The sequence below is a fragment of the Aptenodytes patagonicus genome, chromosome 3 (genome assembly GCF_965638725.1).
Source record: "Aptenodytes patagonicus chromosome 3, bAptPat1.pri.cur, whole genome shotgun sequence".
In the NCBI taxonomy this organism is placed as follows: Eukaryota; Metazoa; Chordata; class Aves; order Sphenisciformes; family Spheniscidae; genus Aptenodytes; species Aptenodytes patagonicus.
This window is the reverse complement of record NC_134951.1, coordinates 60,791,756-60,805,335: the sequence shown is the minus strand read 5'-3', so window position 1 is coordinate 60,805,335 and position 13,580 is coordinate 60,791,756. Positions and strand designations below refer to the sequence as shown.

Here is a 13,580-nt window from a genome sequence, read left to right as displayed (position 1 = left end):
CTAGGCTCCCTGGACACTCTGAATATTGCAACTTGAGAGCTTGATGGAAGAAAATTATGTCAGTGGAATTAATTGGCAGAATGACTTAGCAATAAAAACTCTGCAGCCAGGATGTAGTCTCCTTGCGCTTTAGGTTATTTGCAGTAAAAAATCCTGCTACTTCCTGTACATCCTCCATACAAAACTCCGCTTCTCAAAGCTCCATGTCTCCGCTCATGGCTCTCAAGACACATATGGCTCTGAACCTTGCTATGAATCTTGGAGCAGATTTCACGTGGCTTAGCTGGGCCCCAGAAGCGTGCAAAATGCTACAGATTCAAAGGCAGAAATGGTCTCTGATTAAAGAGAATCTTGTTGGTTGTAAGGACCTTGGGCTTACAAATTATTCCTGTGCATCACCTAACACCAGAAGTATAAGGAAGCAAAAAAATTAATCCAACTAGAAGAGTGGAGCTGTTAACAGCTCCACCAGAACTAAGGCACTCAGAAAAAAATGGAAATCACAGAAGTACCAGCAGCACTTCAGTCTCTAGTTACTAGGAGTAAAGGCTAGTGGAAGGAAGGCAGAAGGAAGCTTTTTTTCTGACAGTAACTGATAGACTTGATATGTTTAACAGTTTCGGTTAAATCAGGCAGAGTAAGCAACAAATTAAACAACATTTTAGAAATTAGAAGAGTTGTACATTGCATGTGAAAATGAAACACTGAAAAGTCATAGGTGGCACAGGACAGCGGAGCTGAGGAACAGCTTGTGTGTAATCTGAGGCTGAAGAGTCTTCCATTTTGAGGAGGCAGCCACGGTTCCTAGCATGAGTCTCTGGAACAGCACGTCAAACAGAGAAAGAGCGAGACTCCTGGGAACCTTAGAGATAGACAATAACAAGAATATTAACATATACAGGAAAATGACACCCCAAACAAGCTTGTGGAGGATGAGCACTACTCTGATGCTCTATACATGCTTTAGAAACCTGAGTATCGTAAAGCACACTCACAAAACAAAGGAATTTGTAACTTGAAGTCCAGTATGCTCAGGGTTTCAGCAGGGAGAATTAAGCACACAAAACACTGGGAGAAACATTCTGTAAAACTCATGCACGGATTTTCTGTTTCATTTTGTCAAGACAATAACAAGGGAAACTCATTGAACAAATCTGTTTAAAACAAGAAAAAAGTGGAACACGTGAAGATGGTGCTTAACATTAAACACTATTGTCAGAAAATCAGCAGAAGTATGGTTTGGGGAGACTCTGAATATTGGTAAATACATTGCCTTCACGATAGGCAAAATAACTTTATTTATGAAAACACCATGGACAGATTGTGGAATTCATGTACTCTATGAAAATAGCAATTTTTCTATCAAACATACACACATTTTGTTTTGGTTTAGGAAGCATGCTGTGCAGTATTTCAATTAATTTTCTTCATTCACTTTTTGTATATTTTTTGTCATGCAGAAGAAAAGTCGATTGTGGTAGCTAGAGAAGTGAAAAGTAAGTTTCTTCATTTTTTCTTTATCTTCATGCTAATTTATGCAAGCAATAATAGCATATTTGCTCCTTGGATCTGCTGGCTTCAGAAAATATTCCTATACCTTAAATATTTTTCAAGTAAAGAAAAGACTTTCATTTAAAGGCTTATGGTCCTGTGTTTGTGCCATTTTGTATGGTAATACAACTTGGTTTCTTATCCACATTCATAACAGTAAAACATCACAAAGAGATAACTATAGTTGCACTAACTACATCAACACCGAAAGCCATGCAGCACAACTGAAAGTGATAAATTTGGCTTTTTGTGGATGAGCAGTTAAACAAAGCATTTAGATTAGCTATTCTTGTACTTTTGTATTCTTCCCCATCAAAATGGGGATTCATTTCCCAAAGGAAAAATAAGAACTATAGCTTCCTCATTTCTTCTAATGAACTCTCAATTTTCTAATTAATAACATTCATGGAATAAGTAATTAAATTGTTGTAGCTTTTTGTAAAAAAGCAAGAACATTATCCTTATTTCTACTGTTGTCCAATTAATTGACAAAATAGAGGCAGATGCTTTTAAAAGAACAAGTCATGTTCTTTTGTAGATGATGCTTTCACTGCAATTCTCCATGAATAACAAAAGTCCTGTTATGACAGTTTCAAAGGTTCAATTCATAAAAAGTGTAATAAAGATATATTATATGTGCAGGCTTTTCATAGCATTCTGCACTTATTCCCAAGTACCACTTGCAAGTTTTGCTGCCATTCAGTCAGATTTTATAAAAGAAGGGGAACAGGTGCACGGCTACTGAATCACTGCAATAAACTCTTAGTTATACCAGGTTAATGGGCATAATTTCTTGAATTAGTACTTATTTAAGTAATTACCTGGTGTACATACTGGTTTCAGTTCTATCCTTAGCGCCACATTCACTCTCTGACTATTAAGCTGTATTTCTGAGCTGCTGATGGTAAACTCCTAAATAAGTGACCAGCTTCAAAACTAGAACCTATTGCAGTTAGTCAAGGATTCCCATCCCAAATATATATACATACATACATACATACATACACACATTTCCTTCATTCTATTTCCTTTTTTAGAGAGAAAAGAGGAAAAGAAAAAGGCTGATGTAAAGAGGGCTACGACTGAAACTAAGAAGAAAGGTATGGTTTGGGAATGTTTCTTATTGGCCTCATTCAGCTTTTACTCCCACTCCTGGCTCAAATCCCACTGTTTTTTGTTAGTTTAATCCTATGCTTCTGGCTCTGTATTGTCCTTCCCTTAGTTGCTTAGTCACTATTTGCATGTTACTGCTTCTTCAGTATCTGATGTCTGATGTGTTCAGTGTCTGATATTTTCTAAACTCTTTTTCTGACAAATAAGAAGTCCTGTTTGGTGGCCATCTATGGGCTTGTTAAATAATTTAATGGACTCCCTATATATAGCAGGACATAGTGATACTGCCATACACAAAACTCATGGGAGATATCACTTGGTTAATGGTGCACCGCTTTCTGAAGGTGGGGTAGATTTATTTATTTATTTTACAGAATCACAACCAAAACTTGCAGTGACCAAACTGCAAAGCCTTGATATCCATCTAAATAACATTTTGGATCATTCATTACCAGGAAGCATCTAAAGTCCACTATGGTCTTGCTTTCATGGGAAAATATTTATGTCATTCATTAGTTTTTAATGATCTCATTGCTACTGGAGCTTAAGCCAAAAGGTACCACATTCATGCACTGATGATTTTTGCCTAGCCTTTGATGAATTATTAAGGGTCCAAATCATCCATAGTTGATGCATACCGATTAATTTTCATTTTCAGCTGATTGCTCTGTGGCTAGTTGGATGCAAGTGCTATAAGGGAATAATCTGAACTAAACTCCCAAATAAGTCACTTTTTTTTTCAGCATGTGCCCACCAGGACTTGGCTGACTGCATATTTGAGTGTATGATTCAGAGTTCTAGCACATCAAATTACTTTCTTTAATTAAATCTTAGAAAAAGAAGGAAAAAAAGAGAAAGCTCATGAGAAGACAGCTGTCCCTGAAATTAAAAAAGCAGGTAAGAAATTGAAGTCTATCTTTCTCTGCAATAGGTATCTGACTATTTAGTGTAAGCACTTTCAGGTTTTAAGCATTTGAGATAGGGGTGTACGTAATTCATTATCACTTACGAATCCGAGAGAGAGAGAGAGAAATCTCACAGTATATTTTTATATGTTTATGTGTGTAATGTGTTTCCATTATATTGCATTATATAGATACAGTATTTTATGCATATTATATATGCATATACATATGTATATATATAATACATGTAATTTTTAATTCTGTGAGCTTGGGATTTTTACAAAAAATATTAGAAACTGCTTTCTTTTATACACTAAATCAATCAAGAGCATAAGTAGTTTCAAAGGATGCATGGCATGGAAAGACTGAACGAGGTGCATAGATTTTTGCATTAATTATTTCACAAATTCAGCTCATTTTAAGTAATAAATAAAAACATTAACATAACAAACCACTTAATGTAGTAGAAAATAGACAGTTATCTTTCTGAGGCTTTATCCATGCCCAGAAAATAATTTTTTAAAAAGTTAAAATAAAGTTAGTGAACGTCCTGAACCTAATCAATTGTGTTTCATGCTATTTAGCGTAAAAAGATAAATTTTTCAAAAAAATTAGAAATTAACATTTGGGTCTTGTCTACACTAAAATTGTTGTAACTTTTCTCTCCTGTTATTTCAGTAAATTTGCAAGTATGTTTAATGCACAAATGCAAACATATCTCCAGCAAGTGACACAGTCTGTGAAACTGCCTCATTAAAATCAAGCCTCATTAAAATCAAGGAGAAACAAAATGGTCAGTCTAGTGGTTTGGTCACCATCTTAATACCTAGAAACACTGGTTCTACTTGCTGCTTTGTCAGACACTTTATATATAACCTTCTACAAGCCACCAAGCACTCAGATTAACCTTTCTGTAGACTAGGGTAATGCCTAAAACCATGGAGAAAGGTTTAAAATAGGATTGAAAGATTCAGGGCTATAGTTACTATGTCCTCAGGGCAAGCCTTGTGCTCTGTTATCTAATTATTCAAATCTGTTGAACAAAAGCTGAAAGGATATATATCCCATTGTTTACTAACATTGTGGATTACATATGCAAATTTCAATATGCAACTGGTTTCTTTGCCATTGAGTCGTACATGGTCTACATAAGCTTTCCTATTCAAGCGTTTATGGATGGGAAAAAAAATGTTCATTTATGTTTGGTACAATAAAAAAACCCACAGAATGATACAGAATACCTTGGAGTACTATCCTGGTAGTCCCATATTTAAATATGCTTCAGTCTTTTATAGTAGGGAGTGGCACACTGGGGAAGGGATGGGGATGAAAAGGAATACTCTTTTCCAAATTAAGTTGCATATTTAAATGTATAAACACAGATTTAAGAAGAAAATAAGCTGACAATTCAAATATCTTTTCTAATTTTATTCTGGTTCTAAGCTTGTATTTCACTTGAGAATACAGAATTGTAAAAGATTACATTTTATGACAGAGCTGCAGCATAAAGTTATTAATATGTTCATCTTCACAAGCTGTTGCTAAATCCAGTGAGTCATCCTACCAGTGCTAGAAAGACACAAATTAGACAAACCGAGGCATCCGCACATTTCTGTCCCTTTTATTAGCTCTGTATGTTGCTGCATTTTGAAGAGTTTACTAGCCTTTGTGTAAGAGGATGGTAATCCATAATATATTCTAGCTACACATGTTGCTGTTATTCCTCATTCAGCTTGCTCTTTGAATGTATGTGTACTTTCTGGCTTTGATTGGCAGCACCTATTGTTATCCCTAAAAGGTTTTAAGCCTGAAATAATTGCCACATTTGATCAAGAGAATACTAGTGCATAGCCCAGTTTTGAAATGAGGCACCTCAATGTCTGATAGTATTTACATGCTTTGGGCAGACACAACAAATGAACCTCAGTGCTCGAATCAGCAGTGTAGATAAGCATCCAAAAGCAAGAGTGTAGGAACAGCTTCCAATTTTCTTACCTTTTCCCATTGAAAGGCTAGGCAGAGGCCACTGCATTAAAAATAAACTCCTCGCCCTGGTTTTCAAATCCTCGCGTTACCTCTGGATGCCTCTGATTTTGTGTCTCATTTTGCTTCCCTCAACCTTTGCAATCCCTGAAGCCAAGGTGCATGCAGGGCATGCTGCCTCCTCACCACCACCCGCACCCATCCCCTTGCCAGCAGGCAGCTCCTTCTGCCAGGAGCTGGCTGCCTGGCACCCCGGTCCCACCTCTGCTCCTCACCCTCACGTACCTCCTCCCAGAAGACTCACCTCTGACAGGAGGCCTGTTAACCAGGCTTTCCCCACAGACGAACAATGGTGTGTACAGGCTGTCAGGCGCAAGAGAGGGAGAAAGGAGGAGATGCTCCGTAAGCACTAGGTGATAAAAACATCTCCAAAATAATGCTCTGAGCACAGCACTTCCTTCTATTTCCCCCTATCTCTCTTGCTCTAACAAGGAATGCTTGTGATTGCAAATACTGAATATTTTTGCTGATTTATATTTTAGAATAGCCCTTTTGTCCAGGAGACAATTTTATCTCTAGTGTTACCAGAATGAAGTTTTATATTGCTCTCCATTAATTGCATCCCTGTGATGTATTTGTTTATTTGCATGCCAGCTCACTCTTTCTCTGTTCCTCTCTTCCTCCATTCCTCTCTCTCTCTCTCTCTCCCCCTCTCCTGCTGCAGAGGAGCAAGAGTCATCTAATGTGAAATGTTCTTAGTCTTTAGTACAGAGTGAACTGAATAATTCTTAATTAGCTTTTAAAAATGCATTGTAGATAAAACCACATTAATCCTCTGACCTTCAGCTCGTACAAAAACGTTGTGTTAATTGTCCTGAAAAATAGATAATTCCATTGTTACAAGCTCAGAGGTCTTGCTTAAACAAACATAATTGTCAGACACAAGGGTCTGGCACAGTCACACTTCAAAATATTTTACAAAAATCTATCCAGCACTACTCTGGATAAAGAAGGAGCTGCATCTCCAAATCCCCGTGAATGGGCTTGCTGAGCCTCAGCAGAGGCAAGTCTTTGCACCGGTCTCCCAAAGCTCCCAGTGGTTGGGATGCATCAGTTTGGAGGGGTCCAGCCTGCAATCTGACTGAGAAAGGGGACCCTCTCTGTTACAGCTCCCGTACCCAGCCCTCCATGAAAATGAATATGTGGAGTTTTGCATATTGGCATTTTCAGGTACACATAGGTTGCTTGCAGAGTGTTTCCTGATGGTCCTTTTCTCAGAGTCTCAATGGTCTGGAGCTTCTCTGCTCCTTCTTGTATCAGCTTTCCTAAAAATTCATGATGTTCACACGCAGCCTTTGTCTTTAAGTTTGATTGCTGCAAACTCCTTTCCCACTTTGTTTTGGTTCTCACAACAAATAACTTAGGTAATAAATCAGCTTATAAAGCAATGAAAATGTCAGCCTGGATCATCACACCATTTCCTAACTAAAGCTCTGCTCAGCTGTCATTGATGATCTTGCCTTCCTGTTATTGCTGCATAATTTCAAATAATAACAGTAATAAAAATACCTAGGTCTTGTGCAGCATTTTTGGATAGTAAATTTTAGAACCACTTTAGAAGGATAGTCAGTGCCTTTTCCTCTACTTTCCACACAGGGAAATTCAGGTATAGACATATCACCCAAGCCAGTTGTCCACAGGGCTTATAATATATAGCTTCTGAACGCCAAACCAATGCTAGCTGGATTAAAGATCCCCAACTTTTATACACTTTCACTATTTCACTAATGAAAAACCAGGGACACCAAACAATGCAAGTGATGTTTAGGAAGAAAATGTTTTTGCTTAAAAACATAAGGCCTGATCAGCTGGACAAGTGTTCAAGAATCCCTAGGCTCCGACCCTCAGTGACAAAGGTTTTAAGGTTGTCAAACCCAGGTACCTCCCTGAGCAGTTCTGATTAGCAAAGATAAAACAAGTCAAAGTCTTGGTGTGCAGAGCCACTCACCCCAGATCAGGGAGCATGATCTGTCTTGCATTTTGTTGTGTTGGCACATGCATGCTCCCAACAGAGCATCCAAGCCCTTACTAAGGACCACTGCAGCCCCTATTTAAATCAGGGAACTAGGTTGCAGTGGTTGCATACCCAGTGTTGTGGATGCATCTATCATAGAATCATAGAATCATTTATGTTGGAAAAGATCTCTAAGATCATCAAGTCCAACTGTAAATCTAACACTGCCAAGTCCCACTAAATCATGTCCTAAGTGCCACTTCTACACATCTTTTAAATACGTCCAGGGATGGTGACTCAACCACTTCCCTGGGCAGCCTGTTCCAATGCTTGACAACCCTTTCAGTGAAGAAATTTTTCCTAATATCCAATCTAAACCTCCCCTGGTGCAACTTGAGGCCATTTCCTCTTGTCCTATCACTAGTTACTTGGGAAAAGAGACCAACGTCCACCTCGCTACAACCTCCTTTCAGGTAGTTGCAGAGCGCGATGAAGTCTCCCCTCAGCCTCCTTTTCTCCAGGCTAAACAACCCCAGTTCCCTCAGCCGCTCCTCATAAGACTTGTTCTCCAGACCCCTCACCAGCCTCGTTGCCCTTCTCTGGACACGCTCCAGCACCTCAACGTCCTTCTTGTAGTGAGGGGCCCAAAACTGAACACAGTATTCGAGGTGCAGCCTCACCAGTGCCGAGTACAGGGGCACGACCACTTCCCTACTCCTGCTGGCCACACTATTTCTGATACAGGCCAGGATGCCCTTGGCCTTCTTGGCCGCCTGGGCACACTGCCGGCTCATGGTCAGCCGGCTGTCGACCAGCACCCCCAGGTCCTTTTCTGACAGGCAGCTTTCCAGCCACTCTTCCCCAAGCCTGTAGTGTTGCATGGGGTTGTTGTGGCCGAAGTGCAGGACCCGGCACTTGGCCTTGTTGAAGCTCATACAGTTGGTCTGGGCCCATTGATCCAGCTTGTCCAGGTCCCTCTGCAGAGCCTTCCTACCCTCGAGCAGATCAACACTCCCGCCCAACTTGGTGTCATCTGCAAACTTACTAAAGGTGCACTCAATCCCCTCATCCAGATCATTGATAAAGGTATGACTACGATAAAGTTATATCTATGACGTGTGATACCATGTCATATGTTTCACACCAGGCAGTGTTAGCAGAGGAGGGGAGTGGTGATGTCTCTCTAGCTACCAAAGTAAATCTTTGCCTCCTGAATAGGAAAAGTCTCTGGGGGGTTAAAGTTACAAACACTGAGGTACATTTTAATGATGTCACTGTAACAATCAAGTGAACTTGCTCTGCAGTCATGAAAACATAAACTAAAAGTTAATATTAGATATAAAAATTTAAAACAGTACCTTATGACTGCCACAGAACCAGGTTAACCAGGTTATTCTTGCTACCCTGTCATCCAGTGAGATCATGTAGCTGGGGGGGAAAGTCTATATTTAATCATGCATTGGAGGAGGGATGTTATAGTACTGGGTAGGCAGAGCAGAGTGGAGGTAATCGGGCAAGAGAAAACAAGATCTACCAGGTCCCAGTTATTTTTTGCATGGGTTGACCACAGATGCATTTTCATCAACTGTACTTGCTTTGCTTTAAAGGCCAGTCTTTGTAATTTGCAAAAAAGCAATGATTTAATAGGAAATGGAGGGAAAAGACCATTTTATACACCAACAGTGTGTTCTTTGTTATTGTGCTCTACAGACAGGAAGACAAATTCCTCTGATCATTTTTAAATTCCTTGTCTGAACAACAACAAAAAATCCATTTAATTTTGTGACTTCCTTGACTCAATCGTTACCCTTGCAGTCTTGATATTAATCCTTCCATTACAATAAGAGAACTACTGACACCTGGTGGCAAATTATCTTTTTCTTTCATTCTATATGCCTGGTTTTTTGTTGTTTGCTTTCAAATGTGGCTATTTAAAGAGTGTGCTGATGAAATGGTGAACCTATTATTTATTTCCCTATGCTCCTTATCCTATTGACTTCATGGCTAGAAAGATGTTAGAATGTCATCCAAATGTGACACCATTCTCAGAAGCAATATTTTGGAATGACAGTACTTTCAGCACTGCCAGAAAAGTAAAAATGAATTAAAATATACCTTATGACATAAGTTTATACTTAGAAATGTATCCTTAGGAAAAAAACATGCTTGGCATACCCACTGATTTAGAAGAGTAGATGCACACCACACTGCCTGCAATGCTTTGGGTTGACCCATCTGCAATGGATTGAATGCTTCATCTGGGATCCAAGTGTTGATCCCAGAATTTTTCTGATGAGCAAATGGGTTGTTCTTGCACACATCTGTAGGAAGACATCTCTGTTGTTTCTCAAGAGCAGGGTCTGAAACTCCTCACTCTGCCCTGCCCACTCCCGGGCGTGTATTTCCAGCTAGGAAATAACTGAAGTGCTGACAGCTTTCAGCAGCCCAGCTTGGGCATTGCTATGTGTCTCATGTTCCCTAATGTGATAGATGTCACACGATAGATGTCAGCAGATGGGAGGGTGATGGGTGCTTTCAGAAGAACCCCAATATCAGATCTGCAAGGGCCAGTGAGGTGTAGAAGCTGTCTCAATTTAGGCTGCTTACGAGGGCAAAATGGAGTTCTGAAGCCAGACCAAGACAGCCCAAGGTATTTTGAAAGTGGCTGGTCACGTACAGAAAACAAAACATTTATTCATGAATTTTCTTGTGGCTTATTAGGCAAAGTATGAGGAAAAGGTAAAAACTGCAGTGGTGAGGAACTGGGGTGCATATATACATGTTATTGTGCATTTTGGATTGGCCAGGCGTGTTTTCAGACTGGCTGCTACAACATGTAGAAGGTAGGAGTCTTGAGGGGTAGAACCCTGTCTGACTGTTTCTTTGCTTAATTTTTTTTTTTATTAAAAAAACCCCACTGTAGTGGGTTGACCCTGGTCAGCAGCTAAACACCCGCATAGCCGCTCACTCACTCCCCACCCACCAACGGGATGGTGGTGAGCATAGGAAGAGCAAAAGTGAGAAAACTCATGGGTTGAGACAAAGACAGCTTAATAAGTGAAAGAAAGAGGAAAAAAACAAGTGATGCAATGGCAATTGCTCACCACTTCCCACAAGCAGACCAATGCCCAACCAGTCTGAGCAATGGCCACCCTTCTCCCTGTTCTTCCTCTACCCTCAGTTTTTATTGCTGAGCATGACATTATATGGTAGGGAATATCCCTTTGGCAAATTTGGGTCAGCTGTTCCAGCTGTGTCCCCTCCCAACCTCTTCCCAGCTTGGTGGGGGGCAGGCAGAGTGGGAAAAAGAAAAAGTCTTGATATTGTGCAAGCACTGTTCAGCAATAGCCAAGACACTGGTGTGTTAGCAATGTTATAGCCATAAATCCAAAACACAGCACCATACAGGCTGCTATGAAGAAAGTTAACTCCATCCCAGCCAGACCCAGTACAGGAACTTATAATTCATGTTTATTTGCAGCCAGGTTTAGAGAGATTAGGAGGAGAGACAAATGTAAAAATTAAGTAACAGAAATAATAAGCAATGAGTTGCCTAGTGATTCCTCACGCAGACAGATGAATGTAGTATACAAGCAATAATTAAGGGAAAACAGTTGAGAGCAAATTTAGGAACAAATCCTGTTAAAGCACACACACAAAAAAAGGAAGATCAAGTTCTGGACCTTAGAACTGTGTGATCCTTTTCTAGGATATTACTTATCAATATTATTTTGACAGCTTTCTCTGCTAGACTGTTCATCCGCTTGTACATTTCTGCAGGGGCTATGGCTTGGCTTGCTGTGTGTTTGTACAACCCTTAGCAAAGACCCTGGCTCTAGTCTCATCTTAACTATGATTTCAATTGGAAATATCATTATATGAATCAATGCCCATACACCAAAGCCTAGTTTTGTCTTTGGTGTATGGAAAACATCTAGTTTTCCCAGCTGGCTGACTGGAGCTTCAGGTTTCATCTCCTGTACTACAGGCTGTTTCATTCCTAATACCTTGCTCATGACACTATTATGCATGTCAGGCCCATCCTGATTTTTTCTTTCCTACTCCTCCTCTCCTGGATCCTATTGATAACTCACCTGCTGTTTCCTGACATTTTTGCATTAGTAGAGGCTTCTGCTTTCAGACACAAGCTATGCACCCAGCTCTCAGCACTGGTTGTATTTACTAACCTGCAGAAATGCTGGATTAGGATTCCTGCACAGTTACCAGCAGGTGATGTTACTCACTCTTCTTTCTCTGACACAGACAGGGTTTAGCAGCGTCTCTTGACTTTGATAACAATTTCCTGTTTGTGGGGCTTTGTACAACAAAATCACAGAAAGTGGAAATGGAAATGACCTACTAGGTCATCTAATCCTTCCCTCTGGCAATGCAGAATATCTTCAAGTGCTTTATCCAGTTTAGTTTTAAATGTCTGAAGTAACTAGGCCTCCATCAATTCCCACAGATTATTCTACAACCTAATAGATCTCACAGTTAAGAAGTGTTTCATTCCAGTCTGCCTAAATTTTCCCTTGCTTAATTTTATCCCATTACTCAGAGTTATATTCTCTTGTGACACCCAAATATAGTTTTTCTAACCTCAGGGCCCAATTCCCTACTGCCTCATGTGTTATATTGCCACTTACATTTACATCTGGAAAATAGCTTTAAAACTGACAAGGTGAATGGCAAGTTGAGTTTGATATTTTTTCATACAGCCATGAAATTATAAACCTTGCAACAGGGAACACAGACCATGGCAACACATCACCTGTGTACAAGGCACTGGAGAGACTGGAACTTGCATGTCAGTATGGTGTCCAAACTGGAGAAAGAACAGAAAAAAGTCACTCAACTTATTTACAAATTAAGGATATTCTTCACAGAGAGGAATAAAGTATTCTATTCATCTCTTCAGAACGAGGTGACTTTGTTATTGTGGATACTAAGTACCTTCACAGAAAAAAGATTCTGGCTACTATAGCTCCCTTTAATCTAGTAGGAAGTGTTTAACAAGAATGAATGACTGAGAGCTGAAGCTAACTGAATTCAGACTGAAAGTGAGGTGCATGTTCTTAACACTAAGAGTGATAAACTACCACAGCATAGGGTGCGTATTGCTTTCCCTGATGTCTGCAGAAGATGATTGTTTACCTAATGGAAGATACACATCAGCTGAAAAGGTGCCTAGTTGAAATATAGGAGTCTCTGACAACAAAGTGTCAGACTAGATAACCTGATGGTGTGTTCTAGCCTTGAACATTATGGAGGTATGTCCTCAGAGATACACATGATAAGCTAAAAGAGAATGCAGTGGAGAGTCAGTGCAGGAATGCAGCTGGAGACAACTGTCTTGCAGGTTCATTGGAAAAAATGGAAAATCCTTTCTGCATTATTTTTGTAAGCCTTTGTAAGCTGAACACATGACTGGTAGTCATCCTTTAAGTATTCAGTCTTCCATGGAAAATAGGAAAGCCTGCTTTTCTAATTGATATTTCCAGAAATCATCAAGAGACAGATATGGCTATTTAGCAAAAATCAAATTGTATCTCCCAAAACAGATAAAAACAGAAGAATAAAAACGAGGTCACAGTGAGGGACCAGGCAAAAAATCCAGCAGAGTAGAGAAGCAAACACAGCAGAAAAGCAATTCCCATGGTCTCCATGTGACTGGCTGTTAAGGGAGTCTCCTCCTGGAACAAGACAAAAGGCAGCTCACATATGTCCTACACTGAAAGTTTCAAAGCACTCAGAGGACTTTGAATTTTATGCTCCATCGTCAGCAGTGATTGACAACATGATTTCAAAGATATTTAGGTGCCTAGAGATGTAGCATGGCATCTGGTGGGATTTACAAGCATGTCAAAGTAGGCCAGGCACATAACTCCCATTGATTTTCTGTGAGAACTGAGCTCCTAAACACCTCTACCACTTCTGAAAAAAGTACAGAGGCTGCAAGGTCACTGTGGTATTTCTGAAAATATTGCCCCTTATTGCCTGTTGAAAGAGTTCTT

At 39.8% G+C, this 13,580-nt stretch overlaps 1 protein-coding gene across 15 annotated transcripts in view; it reads left to right on the top strand.

The window, feature by feature from the left end:
• TRDN (triadin) overlaps nucleotides 1–13,580 on the top strand; it is a 239,830-nt gene that overhangs the window by 109,141 nt on the left and 117,109 nt on the right. For all 15 annotated transcript variants that reach the window (XM_076333512.1, XM_076333516.1, XM_076333514.1 and 12 more), the window contains 3 exons: nucleotides 1,461–1,496; nucleotides 2,589–2,651; nucleotides 3,499–3,561. In XM_076333512.1, coding sequence (XP_076189627.1) covers nucleotides 1,461–1,496; nucleotides 2,589–2,651; nucleotides 3,499–3,561 — 162 coding nt within the window. The remainder of the gene's footprint in view (nucleotides 1–1,460; nucleotides 1,497–2,588; nucleotides 2,652–3,498; nucleotides 3,562–13,580) is intronic.